This window comes from Diadema setosum, unplaced genomic scaffold, assembly GCF_964275005.1.
Source record: "Diadema setosum unplaced genomic scaffold, eeDiaSeto1 scaffold_61, whole genome shotgun sequence".
NCBI classification, from domain to species: domain Eukaryota; kingdom Metazoa; phylum Echinodermata; class Echinoidea; order Diadematoida; family Diadematidae; genus Diadema; species Diadema setosum.
The window spans coordinates 82,999-106,601 of NW_027307687.1; the positions used below are offsets into that span (position 1 = coordinate 82,999).

Consider the following 23,603-nt stretch of genomic DNA (forward strand, 5'->3'; position numbering starts at 1 on the left):
AGCATTTCTAGTAACCCAGAACTTTGAAGAAGTTTGAAGCCATGACATCATAGAAGAGTTTGATCCTGACGAGATTCAAAGACGTGTTCGCGTTCTAGCTCGTTATCAAAGTAAATGATGTCGTCGAAGACCAGTTTCCAGCAAGGACAAATTACCCTTCACTGGAAAAACTTTGTGCCAACGAGATTTCTCGTGCAGCTAATTATCTTTATTTGTGGGCTAAATTTTAGGAACACCTGAAAATGCCTTCGTTTTGATTGTATGGAAAACTACCTTGTTTTCTGTATCCATTGCATTATTGTAAACCGATCATGTTAAGGGCTGACTACTTTAATCCAAAGAAAAAAATGATCCATGTTAATTGTTTTATTTACTGGTATCAAAAAATGGATAAATTTTGTTTTCATGTCAAATGGAAAGAGTGATCACGCAGTGTCATTCACTAATTTATTAATGAACGATTGGACCGTGATTTGTTTTCTGATTGATAGACGATGACATTTCTTCATTCCAACACTTCTTTGAAAGTACATTGTTTTATGTGGAATGTTTTGGTGTCATTATCAAATACATGTTGAATTAATAAAAGAGCACAGTCATTCAATGTCACGATGGATATTGCACTTTACAGAATCTTTGTATACCAGTTACGGTTTAGGTGCTATAATTACGAGAAATAGATATTAAAGATATATTTCATGGCTTGAGCGGTAGATTGTTAAATCATTTAATTCTGTCACCTTTTTTCCCCTGTGTAATGTCGTTTTAAAACCTCATCTAAAACATAATTTCTCCAGCCTCGCTTTTCTTTTTTTGTGATTTTTTTCTTTACACTTACACTTACACTTAGGTGCAGTTGAATGTATGATGAAACTGATCGAAATTCACAGGTTAAATTGTGCGTTGTCGAGTACGACGATAATTGAAGTATTTCAGATAACTTTATATTTCTGACGTTTTATATATACATTGATGTTCTACAGTAATTTCAAATATATAAAATATCATTGCCTGCCATTTTCATATCGCCCTTTGTGCTTAATTTCTCGTTTTGCAAAAATATGGTTTCAATATATTTCAAAAGTGCGAGCAGTTATCAACAATTTCTTGAATTTATTTATGTTCGTGGTTAATGTCACTATTTAATTATAGTGTTGCATAAAAATGTGAGCTTACTGTACAATTGCATTCATTTGCACAATGTGCAAGCTCTATCCTGCATTAAGCATGATTATATGATTAAACCATCTTGCTTTTTTGAATCTCACGTACTGTAAACGTCGAACAAAAATTGAATGAGACAAACCATTGTCACAGCCGATGACATTGATTGTATATACTATGCGCTTCCTTCTTACTGGCGATTTACACACAAACATTACCTCAGACTTTTAAGAAATGCCTTGCAATAGTTACGACTAATTCCACTATTGCAATGCATCTTACATTGTAATATCAAATTCACTCCATTGAGTAATTACCAAAAATCTATGCTTTATATCATGTATATTGAAATACATGCCATGTGTTACACTTTCCTCTTTAAACATATTTGCCATCTCTTTGTGTATCTATTATCTGATGATACAACAAAAAGAGAACAAATTACATCTGTACTGATCAATCTTTCCAGGAAAAAAATGACTGCAGCTATGATCAGACGAAGAACACTAAAAGACACACTTGCACGAACACACAAACATACATTATGAAAGGCAAGTGTATTCTAAAGCCCGAAAGTGGAAGTTTTTAATCACACATGGTGCATTTTCAAATAATAAAGTGGTTCATATTCTTCACACTACATGCAAGGTGTAGTTTCACAGTTCATTAGGTGTATGAGCATGTCATGAAGAGATAGTGTTCTATATATATATATATATATATATGTATATATATATATTTATGTATATGTATATATATGTATATATATATATATATATACATATAGATATATATCTGCAGTGTATGTGTGTGTGTGCGTTTGTGTGAAGTGTATTACATTACTCTGTTATAAGTGAATGAACGGAAATGAAACAAGGGATGGCAATGCAGTTATTGTTTGAAATATGATCAGTGAAGGAGATATTCAATTTGAGGCCAAGTTTTTTTTTTCTTTTTTTTCTTTTTTTTTTTTATATATGACTATTTCTAGTACAATGCATCATCTACATTCGAGATTCCATCGCCGCGGCGCGCAACGCCGGCTGAACTTAAAAGGAATTTGAATGCTCATTGATGAAATGTATGTTCCTATACGGTAGATTTGAATGACAAAATAATGACAAAATTATGAAATTGACGGGGAAAAGCTATACACCTAACTAGTGAGGATCATGAAAATAAAGAGAGCTGAACATTTGTTTATAGGTCCCTTTGAAGTTAATATTACCATTTGAATTCGTACTGTAACAGTACCAACCTATCCTATAATACTCCTAACTTCTAATCTGACCATTTCTATACAAAATAGGGACCTCGGACCTTTTCACTTTAATATAGGCTTTCCCGCCAAATTTCGTCAGATTTGCATTCGAATTAATGAAAAGGCCTTCAAATTCAAGCGACTTTGATCACTGCTCTCTTCTCGCGGTTCATTATAATTCTTGAGCATTAAATTTGGTTTCCTGTCATTCTTTCTAAATTCTATTTCATTCAATTAATAGAGAGAAATTCATTCAATTTACGACTCAAAGTTGACATTCAATTTCGAGCCAGCTGGATAGACGCTAAATTTCGTCCCAAATACCATTTTAAATTCTAAAATGACCAGTTTAACCCAAGGGTATTGCCAGTGATATTGTCTTCCTGGTTGTCAATGCTTCACCTTGCTGACGCGAGAGAGAGAGAGAGAGAGAGAGAGGGGGGGGGGAGAGGAATTTCATGCTTAATTCGTGAGTCTTCGTGGATTTGATAGATAGTTTAATACGTTCATATGTTGGAGACATTTGAAGTTTTGCTTAAATCCAAAGGCCGTCATGGTTAGATATGGACGTTAAAAAACCGAGTTTTCACATTTTATATTATATGAAGAAAATGATATACACTATACACTCCTATCTCGTCTCCGCCCAGCAGGGGAGTCACACACATTTGCAGAAAAGAAAAAGAAAAGCTATGAGGCATTAATTTAAAGGTCCAGTTTACCTTTGGGAGCAGTGATTTCAAAAATGTTCAGGATATCACATTTGATGCATGTGTGTGGGTCTGTTGTATCATAAAACATCCTACCGTATGAAATATTTGCAATAAAACCTAAAATATAAGGATATATCAGGGTTTTTCTCAATAAACCGTAACTGTATACGCTTTAGTCTGGAAACATTTTTGTTATAACTATTGTTCACATTTTGTGTATTTAACAACACTTAACATCGATTATACGGATTCAAATTTTGACATTGGTTGTTTCTATCCGTAACTCACATTTTAGAACTATTTTAAAGCATTAATGTTGGGTTTTTGTTTCATCTGCAAATGGTAAATTATGCCTTTAAGGGCTACTTGCTGCAGTTGAGGGATCGCTGTTGTAAGTATCTGTTTCCCTTCGCTTGAAGATTTGTCTGGCTGTAGTTTCAGATTATGCCGGGTATGTGAATCCTGTCGCTTCTCAAGATGGTAATAAAAGAGCTTTCCATATCATTGCATATTACACACCAAGACACACACACACACACTCACACACACACACGCACACACAATGCATCACGTGTTATTATACTACTCATTGCCTCTCCATGTCAATTAATCGCCTTCTAATGACAGAGAATTCCTGTCTGCAGCAATTTCATTCTCCGAAATTGTTACCATCAAAAAGCATTAAACAAAACTAAGAAAGCGAGGTTTATTACATTTAGTGATAATGGCCTAAACTTGTACAATAAATGAGGGATGATATTATCTCTTATCAAGTAATTCATATCACTTGAGATAAAAAAAAAATGTCACCCAGTTGCCCACCCTATAAAAAGTGGGAAGTAATCATCTCAGCCATACATATTTTTATTAAACATGGAGATATCATATGATATAATGTATACATTGTATAGATATAAAGATAAGTAACAAAACTGGAACAAAGTTCATGCTGTATCACCAACGGTTTATTTCTGCACACAAATTTTCGAGCGTCTCGCCGCCCTTTCTCAAGTGTTGATACTGAGAGAACAATAACAAAATTAAGCCATAACAATATAGTTGCAACCGTGTTGCCAAGGATGCGCGCTTTATCGCATCAATGCTAGGCATCCTATGCAACCAGCGCGCATCCTGGCAACAGTGCAATATTATACAAATGATGCACAGGATAGAGTGTGTTAGTGAAGGTGCGGCGCGCTCGAGAGTATTGACAATGGTGCGACATGCACGAGGCGCAGCCGAGTGCATGTTTGCAACCGTTGTCAATACTCGAGAGAGTGCCGCACCTTCACTAACGCCACGAAATAATCCTGTGCATCATTTGTTTTATAAAATGGGTCGAAAACTAACGTACCTTTGCGGGACAATACCAGTCAGCTACATGTAGCACTCGCTCAAAAGTCAAGATGTCCGAAGATGTTCGTCCCAAACATTTAAGCACGTCGCACTCGGAAATCCCGCACATAAAGTACTGTACGTACGTATAAGAGTATACGTACGCCACGTACTGTTATGCACAAGAAAGGCCGCCGGCTGTTGTGGCAGCCCGCGGCCCGAACTAGAAGTTGTTTACAGGATTGACAGCGCGTATAGTAGCGCGTGACGCACTTGTAACAACTGATTGAGTGCGCACTGCTAGTGTAAACAGTGTGACGTACGTCAGGCCAGGGAGGTGGAAGAGAGACTCTTCTTAGTGCATACCTGAAGAAATTAATGCACGCACACGTGACTCATTTCAGCGCTTCCAATTGGCTACATTCTTGAACCCATTTCATATATATATATATATATATATATATACACATTGTACTGAGCTGCTATCTAAGCACATACACACCTAACTTCAGCACGCCTACCTCCACCCATCATCACTAAATGTTTCCCGCAACCGGTTGCCAACTGATTGCCGGCTTGCAACCAGCCCAAATGTGAATCGTACATCACATCTCTTGATAAAGGGCAGAGCCCGAGAGCTTGAGAATAAAAATCAAACTGTGAGGATTCAAGCTACGTCTATCGTTTCATCCTTTCGTTCACCTACACACTACTAAGATCCGACGGCCCAGGGGTCTAGCACTGAAAACACACCTTTCACACATGTTGTATATACATGTATAGAATAGGGACATAACTATGAATAGATCAAACTCCTGGTGGTACTTCCTCACCATATCTACGTAGGCTATCATAGGGTTCGCGCAAACAATGGGTTACTGTGAAGTCCATTTAACTTATTAGTTCTTGAACTCTTTTCTTTCCCCACTTCATAGAAAACCGCTATAGCTATCCAAATTGATCGTATGCATTCAATTACACTTTGAATTAAACTGAAGAGTTGAGTTTCGCTTTCATTTCTCTCAGCTTGCGCGACATGAAGTGCAGGAATGATTGGCCATCACATCATATCACGTGACTCACAACAGAAGATGGGATGTTCATGCGCAGCAACCAAGCGCAGAACAGGGTGCGGTCGAGATCCTTTGGCAATATCTTTTCTGTAGTCTTAACGATTAGCTCGGACTTGCTGGGACACGCTTCATCTTCTAGGCAACAAAATTTAGCCGCGAAATTGATGCGAAATAATTATTCCTGCTCAGACTATGCGCTTATCCAACAGCTAGCATGTAGAAAGAAGTTATGGCTTTCCTTTTGAAAACGTGGATGTTCGTGATGGTCATACTGTCCTTTTTCTGGCAAAGTTCATCTGATGTATATAGTAAGTAGCCATGCGTTTCATATACATTTTTTTGATAGGCTTAAATGCAGAGGCGATGAAAACATTTCAAATGGGGATCTCCAAGTCATCTGTGGTTAGTTCAACTCCAGAACTTGCAGCTGCTTATAAGAAAGTATTTCACATGAGTTTTTCTTTTTTCAACCAACTACATGTACAGTATATATATGTAAATGTATGTAAACTAACAATCATTTGCAGTAGGGAAACTGATGCACGAGGTAAAAATGATGTCCGGTGTAAAGATGATGTCCGGTGTAAAAAGGATATCATACAAGGGTTTACCATAATTCGACTTATATTTAGCAAGGCAAGCTACCGATGTGGGTTTAACACGTGTTTGTCAAACCCCACAGACTCACGCCTAAATTAATGACCTCTAAAACGCGATACCTTTGTACCTCTCATTTTTTTCTGTGAGTCTTTCCCCAAATCACACACATACACACATACTCTCTCTCTTGGTCGATGAAAATTAATGGGGATTTAATAGATGAACCTTAAATCCTGCAACATAACTTTCTCTCAATGCATCTTTTACCCCTGACTGCAGATCACTCATTCGGCTGTTCGACCACTGACTTCACTGTAAAGATCAGGGCAGACTCAATCATTCGGGTAATTTCCGACAGGTGGGATATAGAAGCACCTGACGGGGAGAGAATCGTCCTACGGCTGCAATCTGTAGCTCGTCAGAGCGTTGAAGTAACCGTGAAGGATGAGATATCGGCCACAAAACGCGATGTTGTACTTTTGAATTTCGCCAAGTCTCCGCCCATATTCTCACTCGGCCACAAATTGAGACTGGGACTATATACATCAAATGAGAAAGCACGTACATACCTCTATCCAGTAAGAGTGATCATCGAAGCATCATGTGTAGAAGGTAACTCCTCTATTGATTTTGATTAGACACAGCCACATACCTTCCTTAACACTTGTCTAATGTGAATTTAGTATGCAGTTTGTATGAATGTTCTGATAATATCAATACCGAGTGTTACACTGCATTAAATGTATCCTTATACCGTGGAGTGGTCTGTATTATGTTGAACGATTTCAACAATAGAAATAAATTACATCACTCACAAAAACAGACAAATATCACCTTAAAGTATTTCAGTTTAGCAGCAGTTTGTTTATTCACCTAAATATCTTTGCTATAACGAAATCTGTTAGCGACGAGGTACAATTGAGATTTTGCAACAGCCGTTTCATAATTCGGTATATCACGTTTACGTCATAGTCTCATGACTGAATACAGGAATAATAAAGCAAATAGAAAAAGTAGAGCTTAATTCATTTGTGAATTAGCTAAACGTTTTCATCTCCGTGCAACGTACGAAAGAGTATAAATCTCATCTCATCTACAGTGACTGCCAGCAGTGGCCTAGCCACAGAGCAAACACCATATGCGTTGTAAATTTGTCACAAGCATATTCAGTGTTCACTGTTCACCAACCTGTGTATCCAGTTCAACACATCAGGCATGTTCACTAAGTTCATTTTAACGTATACATAACAGTACAGTGTGTTAGAAAGTTATGCGTGTTGTCATTAATAATCTCACTATCAACAGAGCATGAAAACACCAAATGGTACAAGTGGTTTCACAAACAAAATAAATCAAGACGATAGCTGTAAAAACAGAGTGAAAAAGACTAAATAGGAAACACATAGTCGGTATAACGGAATTGTAATGTGTAAGTAAAATTTAAATCTAATAACAAAGTTAAGTTTCTTATTTTATTGGAATAAACTTTTAAAGAGCTACAGAGTGTGCATAACAATCTCATACTATCTCATGAAAGACAGAGCAAATTGACAATGTGGTCGTTACATAATTTTTGTTAATTTGTTGTTTTTTTCTTGGGAAATTAAGTAAGAGACTTTCTACAAGACAGTGTACAACTTGGAGAATATGTAAAATATTTAGGTCTTTACAGTATTGTTTCTTTACCTCATGGAGGTACGTTAATAACTTTGTACTTGGTGAACATGTTATCTTGGATATTGAACATAACTTTCCACATGGCTGTTGACTCGAACCTAACTGTAAAGACTACGTGTCTTTAAGTAAATCAGTTTTTGTGTGGTCATTGAGCAGTCACTGCAGAAAGGAAGCCTCTAACTGTTTAAGGTTTTCATGCAAAAAATAGAAAATAAACTGTATATCATTGTTTGAATTGAATATAACTGAGATTAAAGCTGCTGAAATTAAGACAATAATTTAAAAATGTGTAAAAATGTGTTTTTGGCAAATAAAAACACAAAAAATTGGCAGTTCCTTCGTCAGGCTCACTCGCAAATAACACCATTTATCGCAACACACAATGTAACAAACAATAATTGTATGAAAATGCTAGCGGTTCGAATCATGACAATCTGCAATATATCTACAACACCTTCTTTGAGCATGCTAGGTGCTTCGAAAATCATGGCAACGTACATATTATACGGACAAAAGTGTGTGCAAAATCTGTTGCTTCACATAATGTGTAATCAATATCATAAGTATCTCTATCTCACGCATCGTATGTATACCTGGCAGTGATCCTGAGTAGGGACACACTCTTTACGTAGTCAGGGCTCCCAATCCATTCGCGGTTCACAAGGGACAAAGTAAGGCCACAACTGATCCTACAAAGAGATTTATAAATATGTAGTTGTTCTCGTCCTTTTTATGTAAGATATTTAAGAAATGTAGCCAGTCCACCGTCCATTTTCAGATATTTGACAGCTTACAAAAAAATAACAACAACAAAACAATATCTTGCGTGCCCCGTAAACACATTATTTAAATTAGACGTGCGTGTTTAAATTACATCAATTGCCTTTATTATCGTGCTGGTGTAGAAATATAACGATCCTTTAATTTCCTATGACTTCACCTTAGAGTGTATTCATGAAGAGGGTACTGCATGCAAAAGTGTTGCCTTCTATGTATGTTGAAGACTTTTTACTTTTTGCTGTATTGGCCTACCCAATATCATGGAAAAGGGAAACTTAAAAAGTAGCTGTTAGAAAATGAAAACATGGTTATGGGCAAAATGTCTCATTCCGTCTGGAGAGCCAGAGAAAATGTGACAGTGAAAATATAGATTTTTCGAGGCCAAATTTATTGTTTCAAGTTCCTATTTGAACTATTTACGTTCAGCATGATTGCTCATCAGGCGTCGAAATACCGTCATTCAAAATCGTTTTTCTTCGTACAGATGTATTAATTTGGCAACCAATTTCGCAATTGCTTTGCACATTTCAATTCATTGAACAGTGTTGAATGCGGATACATTTTCGGCAATGAATATTCAACTCCGTCTCAACCTGTCGCCAGCTCTCACCGGATACTCGATTTCGCTTATTAGCAAACAAATTCATAAAATGAATATTCAAATTAAACATCTACGATATGCATTAAAAAGTACATCACTTTTAATGCGTTTTAAATTGAATGTTAAATAATGTCTGCGTGTCCACGTCACATGATGATGCAAATAAAGATGTAAAATGAAGATCACAGCGCATTATGACAACCATATAAATAAAACAAAAAGATCAAATTATTGTGAACACATTAAAAATGAATTTGAAAGCATTTAACGCGAAACCCCTGGACCAAAGTTACTGCACTGATTCAAACATATCAATTTAAGTGCACGTAACATGAAAATGAGTGACAGCTTTTCGAAATTGCTCGAGAGAACCTGTAATTATATTTACACCGAATTGTTTGGGTCGTTAATTCGAAAAACTTCTCTACACTCTGGTACACAGATATTCCTTCTGTAGAACTGATCGGAGAACGTTCTCCTCTCGAAGGCTCTGTGTTCCGATCAGCTACGAACAGCTTTGTTTGCGAGGAAGGATTTACTGAACAGGTTGCTGATTCGATCTGTGGAGAGCTTGGCTTCCCAGCATATCATACATTTTCCAGCGATAGGATGCCTCCAAATTCAACGGCAGCCAACTGGATTAAAGCCACAGGTTGTCAACAAAGTAAATCTTTTTGTCCTTGTGTTTGATTAACACAATTCTATGTCATCAGTGAGGTTTTCAAGAAGTATAAATATATTTGTGGCCTTACATTACCAAGAGTTGAAATTCATGCTTTTTCTTTTTTTGAATGCTGGAGAGAACACTGGAACATTATGGATTGTTATCGGTCACTTGGTACATTTGTATAGATGTGATATCAGGGGAGAGCGCTTGACATTATCGTCTTTTTTAATTTGATTTTGACTTTTCATTTCAAATTCAATTCAAAATGATTTTATTTCCACATAAAGTAATACAAAGTAATATACATAATGCTCTCATGAGTACACATGATATTTAAAGGAACTTTGAATCAGGTAAGTTTCAACAAACAATGACTATATAATGATATCAACTCTGGTTCGCATAAATAAACAAGTAAGCAATATAATCTTAAATTATAACACGGAAAAGAGGAAATCACAACAAAAGCGTAGCTTGTAGAATTTGTGAATTACTCTATGGAAGGTGAGGGCATCTCAAGATCCGTCAAGGACTCCATGTATGAAAATTTTGATACCATGATGTCAGGCGAAATAATCAGAAAATATGAAACAAAGGACTATGACTAGGATAAGAATGAAAGCAGGGACGAAACAGAGAGAAAATAAAACTAAAGATGGGCATGACAAGGAAATGGAGAGAAACAAAACAAGACAATGGCTACATTCAGTTATCTGGAAAGGTCACCAATGCATGAGGAAGAATTTAAACTCTATACAATTTTGACTTTAAACACAAACTCTTAATAATTATAAAAAATATTATCATTAATTAATTCATTTATTTTTATGAAAATAACAATGTTCTTTTAATCTAGTTGGTTGTTTACGTGAGGATGACAAAATATTCTTTTTTCAGTTTTCATTTAAAGGAAAGAAATGTCAAAGCATCTTTTAGAGTATTGTCAAGGCTGTTCCAGAACCTCGGGCCAGTGAAAACGAATGTATTTTGGGCGAGAACTGCACGTAGTATAATGGTAAATGATATTCACTGGAACGTCGAGTAGGATAATTGTGTACCGCATCATTGCGTCGAAAAATTTGATCAAATATTTGTGGTAAACTTTTCTTATTATATTTGAACATAAATTCACCCAGCTGAAATAGATACAAATCATTTATCTTTAATAATTTATCATCACAAAAGAAATTATCAGTATGAGCACGCGGCTTTCAGTTAGAGATTACTCTCAACGCCACACTCAAATTCCATAATTCAAATACGGTGAAATAAAACTGGAGTAAAGCATAGTTACAGTGGAAGATGGTACAAAGAATTTCAGTCTATTAATTATACCTTTATTTCGTGAAATTGTTTTACAGAGAACATTGACATGATCTCTCTACGTAAGTTTATTGTCAACACAAATACCAAGAAATGGTATACTATTGACTTGCGCAAGAGGAATATTATCGATAAATATGTCCCCAGGCAGTATTTCTATTGAATTACTGAAAATCATTAATTTGGATTAGCAATATTAAGGGAAAGTTTATTAGCCATAATCCAATGTGAAACTTCTATTAATTCTAAGTTCATGGTATGTAGAAGAGTATGAGGATCAGGATGAGCGAAAAAAGATTAGAATAATCTGGAAACAGGATAAACGATAATAATTTCGAAGATCTATGAAAATCATAAATATGAATTTTAAAGAGCAGTAGGCCTACGCGAAACTACCTTGTAGAACACCACAATTTACAGCTAACATCTGAGAGTTTATGTTGTTGAAAGTCACAAATTGTTTTCTGTCAGATAGGTAGCTCCTAAACCACTCCAAGGCCTTTCCACGAATTCCATAATGATATTATTTGCTGAGTAGTATTTCATTTCAAGTGTCAAAGGCCTTGGAGAAGTCCAGGAAAATACCTACAATATGACAAAACCTTTTTAATGCCTGTGCGGCTTTTTCTGCAAACGAAAGTATAGGAGCATGTGATGTGCTATGGTTTTCACGAAAGCCAAATTGTGAATCAGTAAATATATGATTTTCTTGGCAAAATCTAGATGTTCTAACATATATATTTCTTTCTAAACCTTTGATATACTTGAGAGTAGAGAAATGGGCCTGTCATTATTTACATCACATTTATCCCCCTTTTTAAACACTGGAACAACCTTAGCTATTTTCATATTGTCTGGTACAACACCAGTCGAGATAGATAAATACAAAAAAAAAATATATATATAGATATATATATATGGACAAGGGGATGAATGAAATTGACAATAATATTTTTCAGGAAAAGGTTATTAATACCATCAAAACCAGAACTTTTCTTATCATAAAGAACACATACAATTTTGAAAACTTCTTCTCTCTGAGCTGATACAAAAAAAAAATATTGAATTTGGGGTTAGACGCACATAAGAAGTCACTGAATGTTATTTCGCGTCGGTAGAATATTAGTAGAATAGTATTAGTAGAATATAAATTTTTACCAGTTGAAGAGAAGTACTCATTAAAAGTTTCAGCTATATCAATTGACTTCTCACTGTTAACGTTACCCCATCTTAGTTTTGAAATGTAAAAAGTATTTTAGGATATATTCATTACATCTTTGAATACTTTCCATGTATTTCGCATATCATGCTTCAACAAATCAAGTTGATTTGTATAACAGTTCCCTTTTTGTATATATTTGAAGAACATTTGTAAGAATATTCTTATAATTACAGTAACATATTTCAATCTAAATTATTTTGCTCAGTAGGGTTATGCTTACACCTATAAAAAATTTTTGTTGTTAATCAATCTTTAAATTGATTTTGTAATCCAAGGAAGTCTCGGAATTTTGTCATATTTTTTTTTTAATCTTACGTATTGGAATAAGAATATCTATTAAATTCATATTCATTATTTGCATAAAATTATTAAATTATAAATTTGATTCTTCACTTTGAGAAAAAAAAAAAGACCAATCAATAATTTCTAAACGATTTTGACAATTCTTAACATTTTCTTCAGAAAATGTACGTTTACTTAAATAATTTTTGAAATAGTTTGATCTATTTTTCAATAACAGGAGATACAAATATGATATGGGTTAATGATCGAATATATCTGATAAAACAATACCAGCTGATTCCAGCTGAATTTCAGTAGTGAAAATATTGTCAATTAAAGTGGCACTAAATTCTGTAACTCGGGTGGGTTTTGAGATCTTAGGCATAAAAGAGACGGGCATTAATAATTTTGTAAATTGTTGTGATGCATAAAAAAAAAAAGTTGCAGTTCATCAAATCAATATTAAAATCACCAACCAGATACGAATCTTTACTTGCAAATATAGGATCATTTGATAAATCCTTCAAATAAATCACGAACTCATTGACGCTTGAATTCGGAGGTCTGTATATAACACCAATCAAAATATTTTTACCATTTGGGATTATAAGTTGTGTGAAAAATGATTCACTGTATTATTCAAACACTTAAGTTTTTCGTGAACTAGGTAATTATATTTCTTTGGTAAATAAATTCCGACTCCTCCACCAATTCTCTCTAATCTATTATTTACAATGAAATCACAGTCAGGGAGGGTATATGAATTACTGAAGTGTTGTGAAAGCCATGTCTTGGTTAAAGCCTTGCAGCACAATTGTCTTTTAGATTTTCTAACAAATGTAATAGATTATCAAAATGTTCATTGATAGTTCTTATATTCAAATGTAAAAGCATAAAGTCTTAGGGCCTATTTGTTAATATTTCATTCAAATCGATAATGATTATTTTGCTTAATTACTGTCCTGCTTATTTCAAAATATCATATAGACATAAAATCATCACACAAACTGAAACTGATCAAATAATGCTTCCTATTTGCAGCAGCCAGCTGGTCATGCTCCTATAGGATATCTTAGGATTAGTTTCGAACTTGCCAATCAAGTTCGTAAAGTGGTCATTAATATTCAGCAATAGTATACATTTCGAATCTTTCATTCATTCAGATTACCACTCAGTTTCGTTTTGGACCACGCGATTTTGTTTTTGCTCAATCATAAGTGTTAATAGGAAATCAATTTCGTTTTAGAGTACTCGATTCGTTTTTTACGATCAAAATCTTTAATAGAAACAGAATTATGTTAATGTGCGGGGAATTTGAAATTTTTGCAGTAGTCACGGATGGTGAGCTTGTTTCGATCATTGAAACTCGTTTTTCTTTTTTCAATGAAATTATATATTTCTGACTCACAGCAATCAGAAAGAAGCTTTAAGATCCTACTGCACTTCCTTCTATTGAATCTATTCTTTCACCAACTACTCATTATGAATATTTGAATATGATGATGATCATTATAACAGAAATAAAATAACAAGACTGATATGCACTGTAACATTGGGGCACGAGAAACATAAAATGTATACGTACATAATGTGTAAAACTGTAAGATATGATTGAAACACCGATAAGAAAAATAAATGCTGTCATTGTAACTAAAAGAGGCCATATGTGGCCATGAATTATACACTTAATCAGTCACAGATAAGTTATCCTTTTTCATGAAAAATGTCTCTTATCCTCCATTTCAACAAGATTCGACCTTCATGCAAATCAGAATCCTAACGACATCGGCGTATCTCATAATCGTAGTCGGTTTTCTTTTTCTCAAGAGTATCCATCGTACACCCATTCAAGGAAAAGGTTATGTTTTTTATGTTGCTTGGCTGTTGTTGTTTTGGACATTCCAATCTCGCAGATTCGGGGAACATGGAACACTGCTCATGGGCAAGTACTGAATGCACCTCCGAGAGTGCAGTGAAGCTAGTATGCCGAGGTGGGTAAACGGAGTGGAAATTATTATAATACTGTGTTGTATCTTCTGGAGATGACATCTTAACTCCTGACATTTGTAACAATGAGAACGTTGCTAGAATTCTAGAACACAATCCTTTATATAACTAGTTTGTGAGGCTATGCCGTAAAATGTTCACACACTTACACAGTTACAGACTAACACATCAGCTTTCCATTATCAGCTGGCCATGCGCTGCTCTGTAGTATAGTTTCACCAACTTCACAGGCACGGTTGCTTCTGTCTTTCAGTATGAGTCAATGGATTTTTAACAACTCAGACGAAAAATTGTGAGGAAGTTACAGCTTATTCAATGATAGTTTCAAACACTTGGAGCAATGCTGTACAGGACTATCCCGCTGTTCTGTACTCCAGGGTAGTTGTCATGTTAAACCAGCTGTTTGTGCCCTCAACTTCTGTCACTGTGTTTATGACCTATTGTATATTCTTCCTTCTTTAAGACAGTTGGGGCGAGGTAACAGCTGGTATTTTAATTTTCTCTGCCCTGTAACTGTTGTTGAATGTCTTTTATTTATTTATTTATTATTTTTTTTTTGGGGGGGGGGATTTGCAGGTGCATGTGTTCCCTCCTTAATACACGCAATGTATAAATTTCTAATACTTTCTAAACCGTGATCATCGTTATTATATATTGAGTCATATTGTTATTATTGCCGAACGACAATGGTTCATCCGCCTACAGCATGTGGCTTATCCGACCCCAAATCTGCATTAGAGAAGAATTTGCTATATAACTGTATAATTGTACTTTTTTTTTCTCTATGTTTCGGTCATTGTTGTGCCCGTGCTCCCCATCTTATTCTTTAACTCGATTTTAATTGGGACCTACGCTCAACAAGCTCGCTTTTAAGTCGGTTCCTTCATATTTCTTTAGCATTCGTTCACAGATTCCAAACCTCATAGATCGACCACTATATGTTTTATATATTTGCAATATTTTATGTATGTCTCCAGCTTGATATCATGTACTTCATTTAATTTTGTTATATTTGATGTATTTTTTCATCGAGAAATATGAAAATAAATTCAAATTCAAATTCAAATTCAAATTCAAAATGGCCCGTAAGATCACCTGATTAAAGGACAAGTCCACCTTCATATACATGTATATTGAGTGCATACAGCAATATTTGTAGAACACATCAGTGAAAGTCTGGGGAAAATCGGGCAATCCTGTCAAAAGTTATGAATTTTTCAAGTATCTGTAAAGTCACTGCTGGATGTCAAGACTACTAGCGTGTATGATGTCACATGCGTATAGCGGTATAAGGAAAATATAAAGAAAATTTCACCAAAAAAAAAAATGATGAAGTTTATGTGAACAGCTTTTATAATATACAAAGTAAGAATAAAAGTGTAGCAAGAGAATATTAATATATTTGCAGAGGGAGACAAATTGAATAAAATTCACACCTCAATGAAATTATATTTTGAGTGGCTCTACTTCTTACTGCTAATAAATGACGCAAAAGAAGACAGTAGCAGTTGCAGTAAGAAAGTGAAGAAGCAATCAAATTAATGTCTCTAATATGAGATTGTTTTTCGAGATTGTTGCCCTCTCATTTTCAGTATACCAATAAATATCCACCTTTGCAAATTCATTTTTTAAAGCTATTTAGCTATCGAATTCTTGACATTTACATAACTTCATATTTGTTTAATAAAGCGTAATTTTAAACAAAAAATCAAACTTAGCTGAGGTTTTATGTCACACTTTGATTGTAATTTTGCAATATTTTTGGACACACTAGTAGATATAACGTCATAACAGTCGTGTCATAATAATAATGTCCATAGTGTATGAGGTTCGATGAGACCTGTTCTCACAAGAGAGTATACTACGCTTTTGGTGTGTCTTTCCAACATGATACTCCACCCAGCACAGGAACCATTCAAAGAAATGCAGAAGAAGGTGCTGTTGTAGGTGCAACTCTGAGGAAAGTTTAATCGCCGCCATTTATATGAAAATGATAGCATAGGTATAATGATTAGATTGAAATATTACCCCTTTTATTCTGCTCTGATGACGCTTTATTCGAGTTTGGTATTACCTAATTCAAATTATGGAATTCTTGCTTGAGGAATACATATTCGACATTACCAGACAAAATTTTTCTTTTGCAAAAGATGGCGCTCAGATATTGTTTTTTAACTTTCATATCCGAGTACATACTGATACGTTGTTCCCTGAACATAAAATCCTGAAAATAAAAGAGTTGTATGTATTTCAACTTGACCAATTTATGTTTAATTACAACTGCAAACACCTAGCCAAAATATTTCATTCTTTATATCACCGTAACAGCCATGTACATTGCTATCCCATTATATGTTTGTTATAATGTTGTGTCCTGTGTTGTAAGAGTGTTCAGCTATCGCCGAGTGTGATGGATTGTTTAGTCTCAGTGCCCTTTTGTGTTCCTTGAGTCTCTCGTTCAAGGTTCTGCTGGTTTCCCCAATGTAACAATCATGGCAATCAGCACAAGTGATCTTAAAGATCACTTGTGTATATAAGATCACTTGTGCTGATTGCCATGATTGTTACATCGGGGAAACCAGCAGAACCTTGAACGAGAGACTCAAGGAACACAAAAGGGCACTGAGACTAAACAATCCATCACACTCGGCGATAGCTGAACACTCTTACAACACAGGACACAACATTGAATGGGATGAGGCACGTATCATTGACTTTGAAAGCAACTGGTTAAAAAGGAAAATAAAGGAAGCACTTTGGATCAGAAGGGTCAATCCAGCTCTCAACAGAGACTCGGGCTATACCCTTTCACCAATATATGGTCCAGTGATTAATAAAGACAGGCAACGGAGCCAGCAAGACAACACTGCATAAGGCTTGAGAAAGTCCTCAGGAGAGGACGAAAGCTTGCCCTCTACAATTTTAAGGTTGGTTGAAGCTCAGTCATTTAATTAAGTGAGTGGTTCTTTCAATTTCTCTAGAAAAGTTTTATTCGTAAGTAATGTATTTTTCCTTGCAGAACCTGGGTATCTCGGATGCTACAACGGATTAACAGACACACAGGTCGTTACTCTACTTCTGACATTCCCCAGACATGACGTGAGGACCGACATGGAGTGTGTCTCCATGTGTCGCGAACAGAGAAATATCACTGATGTAGCTGTCATTCACCGAGGCGCGTGTCTGTGCGTCCCATCAGAGACAATTACTGACTTGTCTTCTTCTGAAACTAATTTTCATGAGTGGTCGTGTCCAAGCATGGCGGACATCAAATTCCAGCGTGCTGTATATTATGCATTCAATGGTAATAGCTGAACAAAAGTGATAAGAAATGTTTTCTTTCTTTCTTTCTGATTGTACATTCAATATTCATTTCCAACCGTGTAGGTGTAAAATACGGATTTAGGAGAGTGGTCATGGTGGTGTAACCCCTTTGCAGGACGTCCACAGTTCACTTTGGAAAGGGATTACTTATGACATCATAAACACTTGACATAATGTGTATCATGTCCTTCATCTCAGCATAGAATTACTATTAGACGTGGGTTTAAATGAAATACTTTTGTCATGCCTTCAATTGCCTACCACATTTGTTTTTTACTGTCGGTCAGTCGTCACTGCTTTGACTTGTGCTGATTTTCCCTGGGTTATGATGACATAATTTTCAATAGAAACCTGCCAGATTGGGTTCAAATAATCAGATTTCGTGTAGGCATCATAGAGTTGGTTTGCCTTAAAGTACGTTTTTGCTCCTCATACATTTTCTGCTTATTCCTGGCTGCCTTTATTTGTAGTGTTATATGGATTTTGCGACCAACTTGCCATTGTCCAAAATGGCACATGGGATTCCAACCTCTCGTGGTTTGGTTCCATAGTAACCCTCACTTGTGACCAAGGATTCATCATCAATGGCAGCGTAACACTGCAGTGTGTAGGACTACCCGGACGGTCGACTTACTTCCCGGCTTGGAATTCGTCGATGCCATCTTGCGAAGCGGTCAGGCGTAAGTTTTTTGCTTTATTTTATTTCTTCAAACGAAGATGACCATTCTCCATTCGCTTTAGTAACTTTTCTTCTCCCTTAATTCCCTATGTTTATATTTCTGTGGTTATTGAAGAAATGCTGGTTTGAGCCAAATGATTTAAAAAAAAAATGATGGTGGATAAAAGAGAATCCTGCTGGTAATGAAGGTAAATTAAGAGTAAACATACTGTCTCCATCAACATTATTATCATACCGTGCTTCCTTTCTCAAACCCTCAAACGTCCGCGGTACATCAAGTGACAATCGGTGAAGTACACTTTAGCACCACAAGTAAACAAAAAGAAGAGAAGATGATTGGTGAAATGAAATACATAAAAGAACATTTGAATTTGCAAGGAAAAGAAAAGTCAATCTTAAGTCAAAATAGGATTTAATTGTTTCTTGCTCTCTTGAGTAACTCGAGAGGCTAATATCAAGACAGAGATTGAGAAATACAAGTGAGCTGGAAAAACAGCTAAATATAGCAGAATAGAATTGTTAAAAAAATCTTCCCAGACGAGAGTATATTCGTGATAAGTAAATCCTGTGAATTATCATTATTTCGAGTAATCAACGTCTGTAGTTGACACGACCTTTTCTCTTTTAATTCTTGCTCTCATCTACGCTGTAGCCTCTGAGATATTTTGCCTCCATCCTGGTAATGTGTCTAACGGAGAATGGAACTCAACCAACACGTCACTGGGATCTTCAATAACTCTCACTTGCGATGATAATTACGTCATCAATGGCAGTGCTACGCTGCGATGTATAAGATTTCCTGACAGCAGTTCGCTTGGCTGGAATGCATCGTTACCAACCTGTCTGAATTTCAAGAAGACGTCACAGGGTACTTGCTTCATACAGTGTACAAGGAAAACACTGTTGACAATTTACACCTTGCACTTTGCACATGAATCTAAAGTAACTTTATCATTGTATATGCTATTCAGGAGCATGTTACCCTCTGTTTTTCAAAATAACCTCATCATCATGTATAAAGCCGAATGAATGTTTGAATAAGTGCCATAGTAACTGGCCTGCTTCATAACAGTTTTTCTATCATTGTTCTTCAGATTACATAACGCCCTCCCCCCCCCCCAAAAAAAACAAACAAAAAAACAACAACAACAACAACAACAACAACAACAACTTTAAGCCAAGACTCTGAAAATTACATCTGCTGTCAATCGTTTACGTTCCTCAGTTGAGTTTGTGCGCATCCTAGCTGCACAGGTTTCAGTAACGTAACAAAAAGCGCAGAAGCGCACGCACGAGTGATGAGCTGAGCTAGCTGAGCTGAGCAGCTGCTATTAGATCGAGCTACAGTGTGGTACGTACGGATACCCGACAGCTCCCCACCGCGGCCGCGCTGGGCGGCCTCGCTCGGCTCGCGAGCCGACTGTACGCGTTACAATCTGTACGTACTACGCAAGTTCAGCGGTCCGAGCCGCATATACATGGTCATGGTAGCACAACACTGATCGACGGAATCGGGAAGCTTGGAAGTGGAACAGAGCTGTTTCCATTTTCAATCCATAGATCTGTTTTGTGACATGCAGTTCATTATCTGTTCATCAACATGGTAAAGTCAAGTGCTAAGGTACCAAGGGCCTATAGGCCCTAGTCGGGGTCTACTAGCCTACTGGACTAGGTGTTAAAAACAACAACAACAAAACAAACATATGACACACATATCATCTTTAGGTCTAGCAACTAAAACAATCTGAGTATCTCTGTTGAAATCTAAATTAGATCTAAACTTGTCATTACTAATACAAAATATTGCGTTTTTTAAATTTTTGGTTACAAAATACAAGGTCACGAAAGTATTATCAAACAAGTATTCATCACTTTCATCATTCAGATATTAATTTTTGATTACCAAATCTGGTGTAACAAAAGGAGAATCAAAGCAGCATTTTTTTTTTTTCGGGGGGTCCAAGATACATCTCCATAGCTTACAACACGCACTTTACCAACCACTGCAACAACACATGCCATCTACAATCAACGTCATTGTATTAAGATTTGGTTTTTTTTTTTTCCTTTGGAGGACCGTCAGACTGATGCCAAAACTCTCATTTCCATATATTTATTCTTCTTCCACCATTATCACTTTCTGCACATAGTTACAGCAAGTGGGTAAAACAAACAAACAAACAAACAAGCATGTCAATATGGAGTTTTCCACGCTTGCGTCCACATAATATCATTATGGCTGTGTAAGGGAAATAATAACAAAAACGCATATATGGACCGTCCTTTCCTAATATTTTTCACCATATCACTGCAATTGTGACACGTATTTTGTTTGTTGTTTTTTTCTCGAAAAAAAGAAAGAAAAGAAAAGGGGGTTTCAATTGAACCGCATGAGATTCATGGATCCTAGCAGGGTATATCCCTGCATTGGTTCCTGACCAGATTTGGGGGTCTTACGATGATTTCTGTCGCAAGGAGGCTCTGCTATCACTAAAACGAGCACATGAACCCCCCATTTTTACAATTGTTATGCCTTAAGTAACCCTTCTTCTACAATTTGATAAAGTTTTGTAAAAATGACATGGGTTTTGAATGTGCAGCATGACAGTCATGAATCCCACCTATTTAGGGCACCCACGATAGGTTTATAACTAGATTTTGGGGTCCTGTGGATGCTGCCAGCACAAAAACTAGGACATGAACCCCCACTTTTTATTGTTTTTCTGGAATTAGTTAGCCTTCTTCTATAATTTGTCCAAGTTTCGTGAAAATGACATGGGTGTTGAATGAACAGCATAAGTTTTATGAACCCACCTTGTCAGGGTATCCTTGCATAGGTTCCTGACCAGATTTTGGGGACTTACAATGATTTATGTCGCATGGGGGCGCTGCTAGCACAAAAACGAGCACATGAACCCCCACTTTTAATTATTTTTCTGGAATTAGTAAGCCTTCGTCTACAGTTTGGTCAAGTTTGGTGAAAATGACATGGGTTTTGAATGTGCAGCATAAGTTTTATGAACTTACCTTGTCAGGGCATTACTGCATTAGGTTCCTTATCAGATTTTGGGGACTTACGATGATATATGTCGCATGAGAGTGCTGCTAGCACAAAAACGAACACATGAACCCCCACTTTTTATTGTTTTTCTTGAATTAGTAAGCCTTCTTCTACAATTAGGTCGAGTTTTGTGAAAATGACATGGGTTTTGAATGTACGGCATAAGTTTTATGAACCTTGTCCTCTTGCTCACCCTTAACAGAAAACGTCAATGAGAAGGATTTGAGATATTTCGGTGTTTTCTGCCGCGTGAAGGCGCTGCTCGCTCAAGAATGAGAGTGTAAACCCTAACTTTAAAATCTTTTCCTCGTTTTGGGTATCTTTTTCTGCAATTCTTGCAAATTTGGAGAGAATAACGTGGAATTTTGAAAGAATTATGGGGATTTAAGTTTGTCATTGCAGATTTTGTTGCCAATCATGGTCTTGATCCCGTAACGCTATTATTTTGGTACAGGACGGCAGATTGATTAGTCATATACTTCAAAGTCCCGTAGAAGAAAAACAAGCACATGAACCTATGGTTTTATTTACATATTTAGGCTTTGGATGGGTCAAAGTTACGGTATGGAAAGTTTGAAGAAAATGACATGGACTTCACTTTAATTGATAAACGTCCTTAAGTATTACAGCTAATAAAGTGCTAGCAGAAACAAAAGAAGACAGTTGTGTGCGCTTTTCTTTATTAACAAAGCATAACTTTCATGTTGCCGTAATGCTAAAAGCAAACACTGCCTCGTTCTAAGTGCAAAAACCGAGGTTCTTCTGAATCTATACCCTCTGACCTTGGCTACAATTTGTAATTGCACTAGCTCATTTTTTTTTCAAACATTCGGAATAACGAACCTCCGGAATAACGCCACTAAAATGTTTTTATTGACGAACCTTATTTCATTTTGGAGTGGCAAACATCTGGGAATAATAAAAAAAAAATGTGTGTTTCAGAAAACAATCCTTTGGAATAACGAACATTATCCCCACCTGCCTCCTGCGTTCTCCATTCTCTTAAAAAAGTGATAAGTGATTTTATATTGGAGCCACGTATTTTGCTTTGGACAGGAATTATAGAGACGTCAAACAATAATAATTTTACCTCTCTTAACTGCTAATTTTAGCTATTACAATTAAAATCATTATTTTCACACAAACCGTTTTCTTCTTTTCAGCTAACGAGTCGAACTGTGATCACCCTGGTAACGTGTCTCATGGAAAATGGAATCTCAACACCACACAGCTTGGGTCCTTAGTCAATCTTGTGTGTGATGAAGGTTACATCATCAATGGTAGTGCAACGTTGGTTTGTGTGAGGTCGACACACCAGCTAGTTTGGAACGCATCGGCGCCTTCTTGCCAACCAGTGGAACGTAAATGCCTAACCTAGATACGCCTTGTATTTGACACGAAAGAAACTTTTATTGCGTACTAAAAATTACACAGTTTTTACTGGCTGTGCTTATTAGTCCAGGCTAGGCTCCATAGAAAGTGTGCCTAACCTTGTTTTTTGATATATACAATGTTTTTTGATGGTTTCTTGTCAATTCGAAGGTGCTGATTCCAAATCCGATTGATGCCACTCGCGTAACCTTGAGCGTTTTCGGCAAAATGCAAAAATCCAAAATGGCCTCCAGATATGCTAATTTGGCCATGATAATCCCAGTAATGTCAATTTTATGACCAATGATTCCATCAAAGTTTTTAAAATTTTTGTTCCTTGTGTAATTCTACTTGCACATGCAAGAAATTTTTCATTTGAAGAGGTGCATTTAGCATTTTAAGCTGATTTTCAATTCAAAATGGCCGCCACTCCTATACTCATGTACTATAATTATGAATGGCA

At 36.1% G+C, this 23,603-nt stretch overlaps 1 protein-coding gene across 1 annotated transcript; it reads left to right on the forward strand.

Moving 5' to 3' along the window:
• Positions 1 to 14,622: 14,622 nt before the first annotated feature.
• LOC140245916 (C4b-binding protein alpha chain-like) lies at positions 14,623 to 23,147 on the forward strand. Its single transcript, XM_072325389.1, has 5 exons — positions 14,623 to 14,689; positions 17,725 to 18,009; positions 18,500 to 18,709; positions 19,361 to 19,576; positions 22,933 to 23,147. Exons 1-5 carry the CDS (start codon positions 14,623 to 14,625, stop codon positions 23,145 to 23,147), a joined length of 993 nt encoding a protein of 330 aa, XP_072181490.1.
• Positions 23,148 to 23,603: the final 456 nt, after the last annotated feature.

Excerpts from the sequence above, each read along its gene's own strand:
- LOC140245916 (XM_072325389.1), top strand. The coding sequence starts at position 14,623 with ATGGAACACTGCTCATGGGCAAGTACTGAATGCACCTCCGAGAGTGCA. Across the intron at positions 14,690-17,724 it reads AGTGAAGCTAGTATGCCGAG|AACCTGGGTATCTCGGATGC; the intron begins GTGGGTAAACGG and ends TTTTCCTTGCAG. Across the intron at positions 18,710-19,360 it reads ATCTTGCGAAGCGGTCAGGC|CCTCTGAGATATTTTGCCTC; the intron begins GTAAGTTTTTTG and ends TCTACGCTGTAG.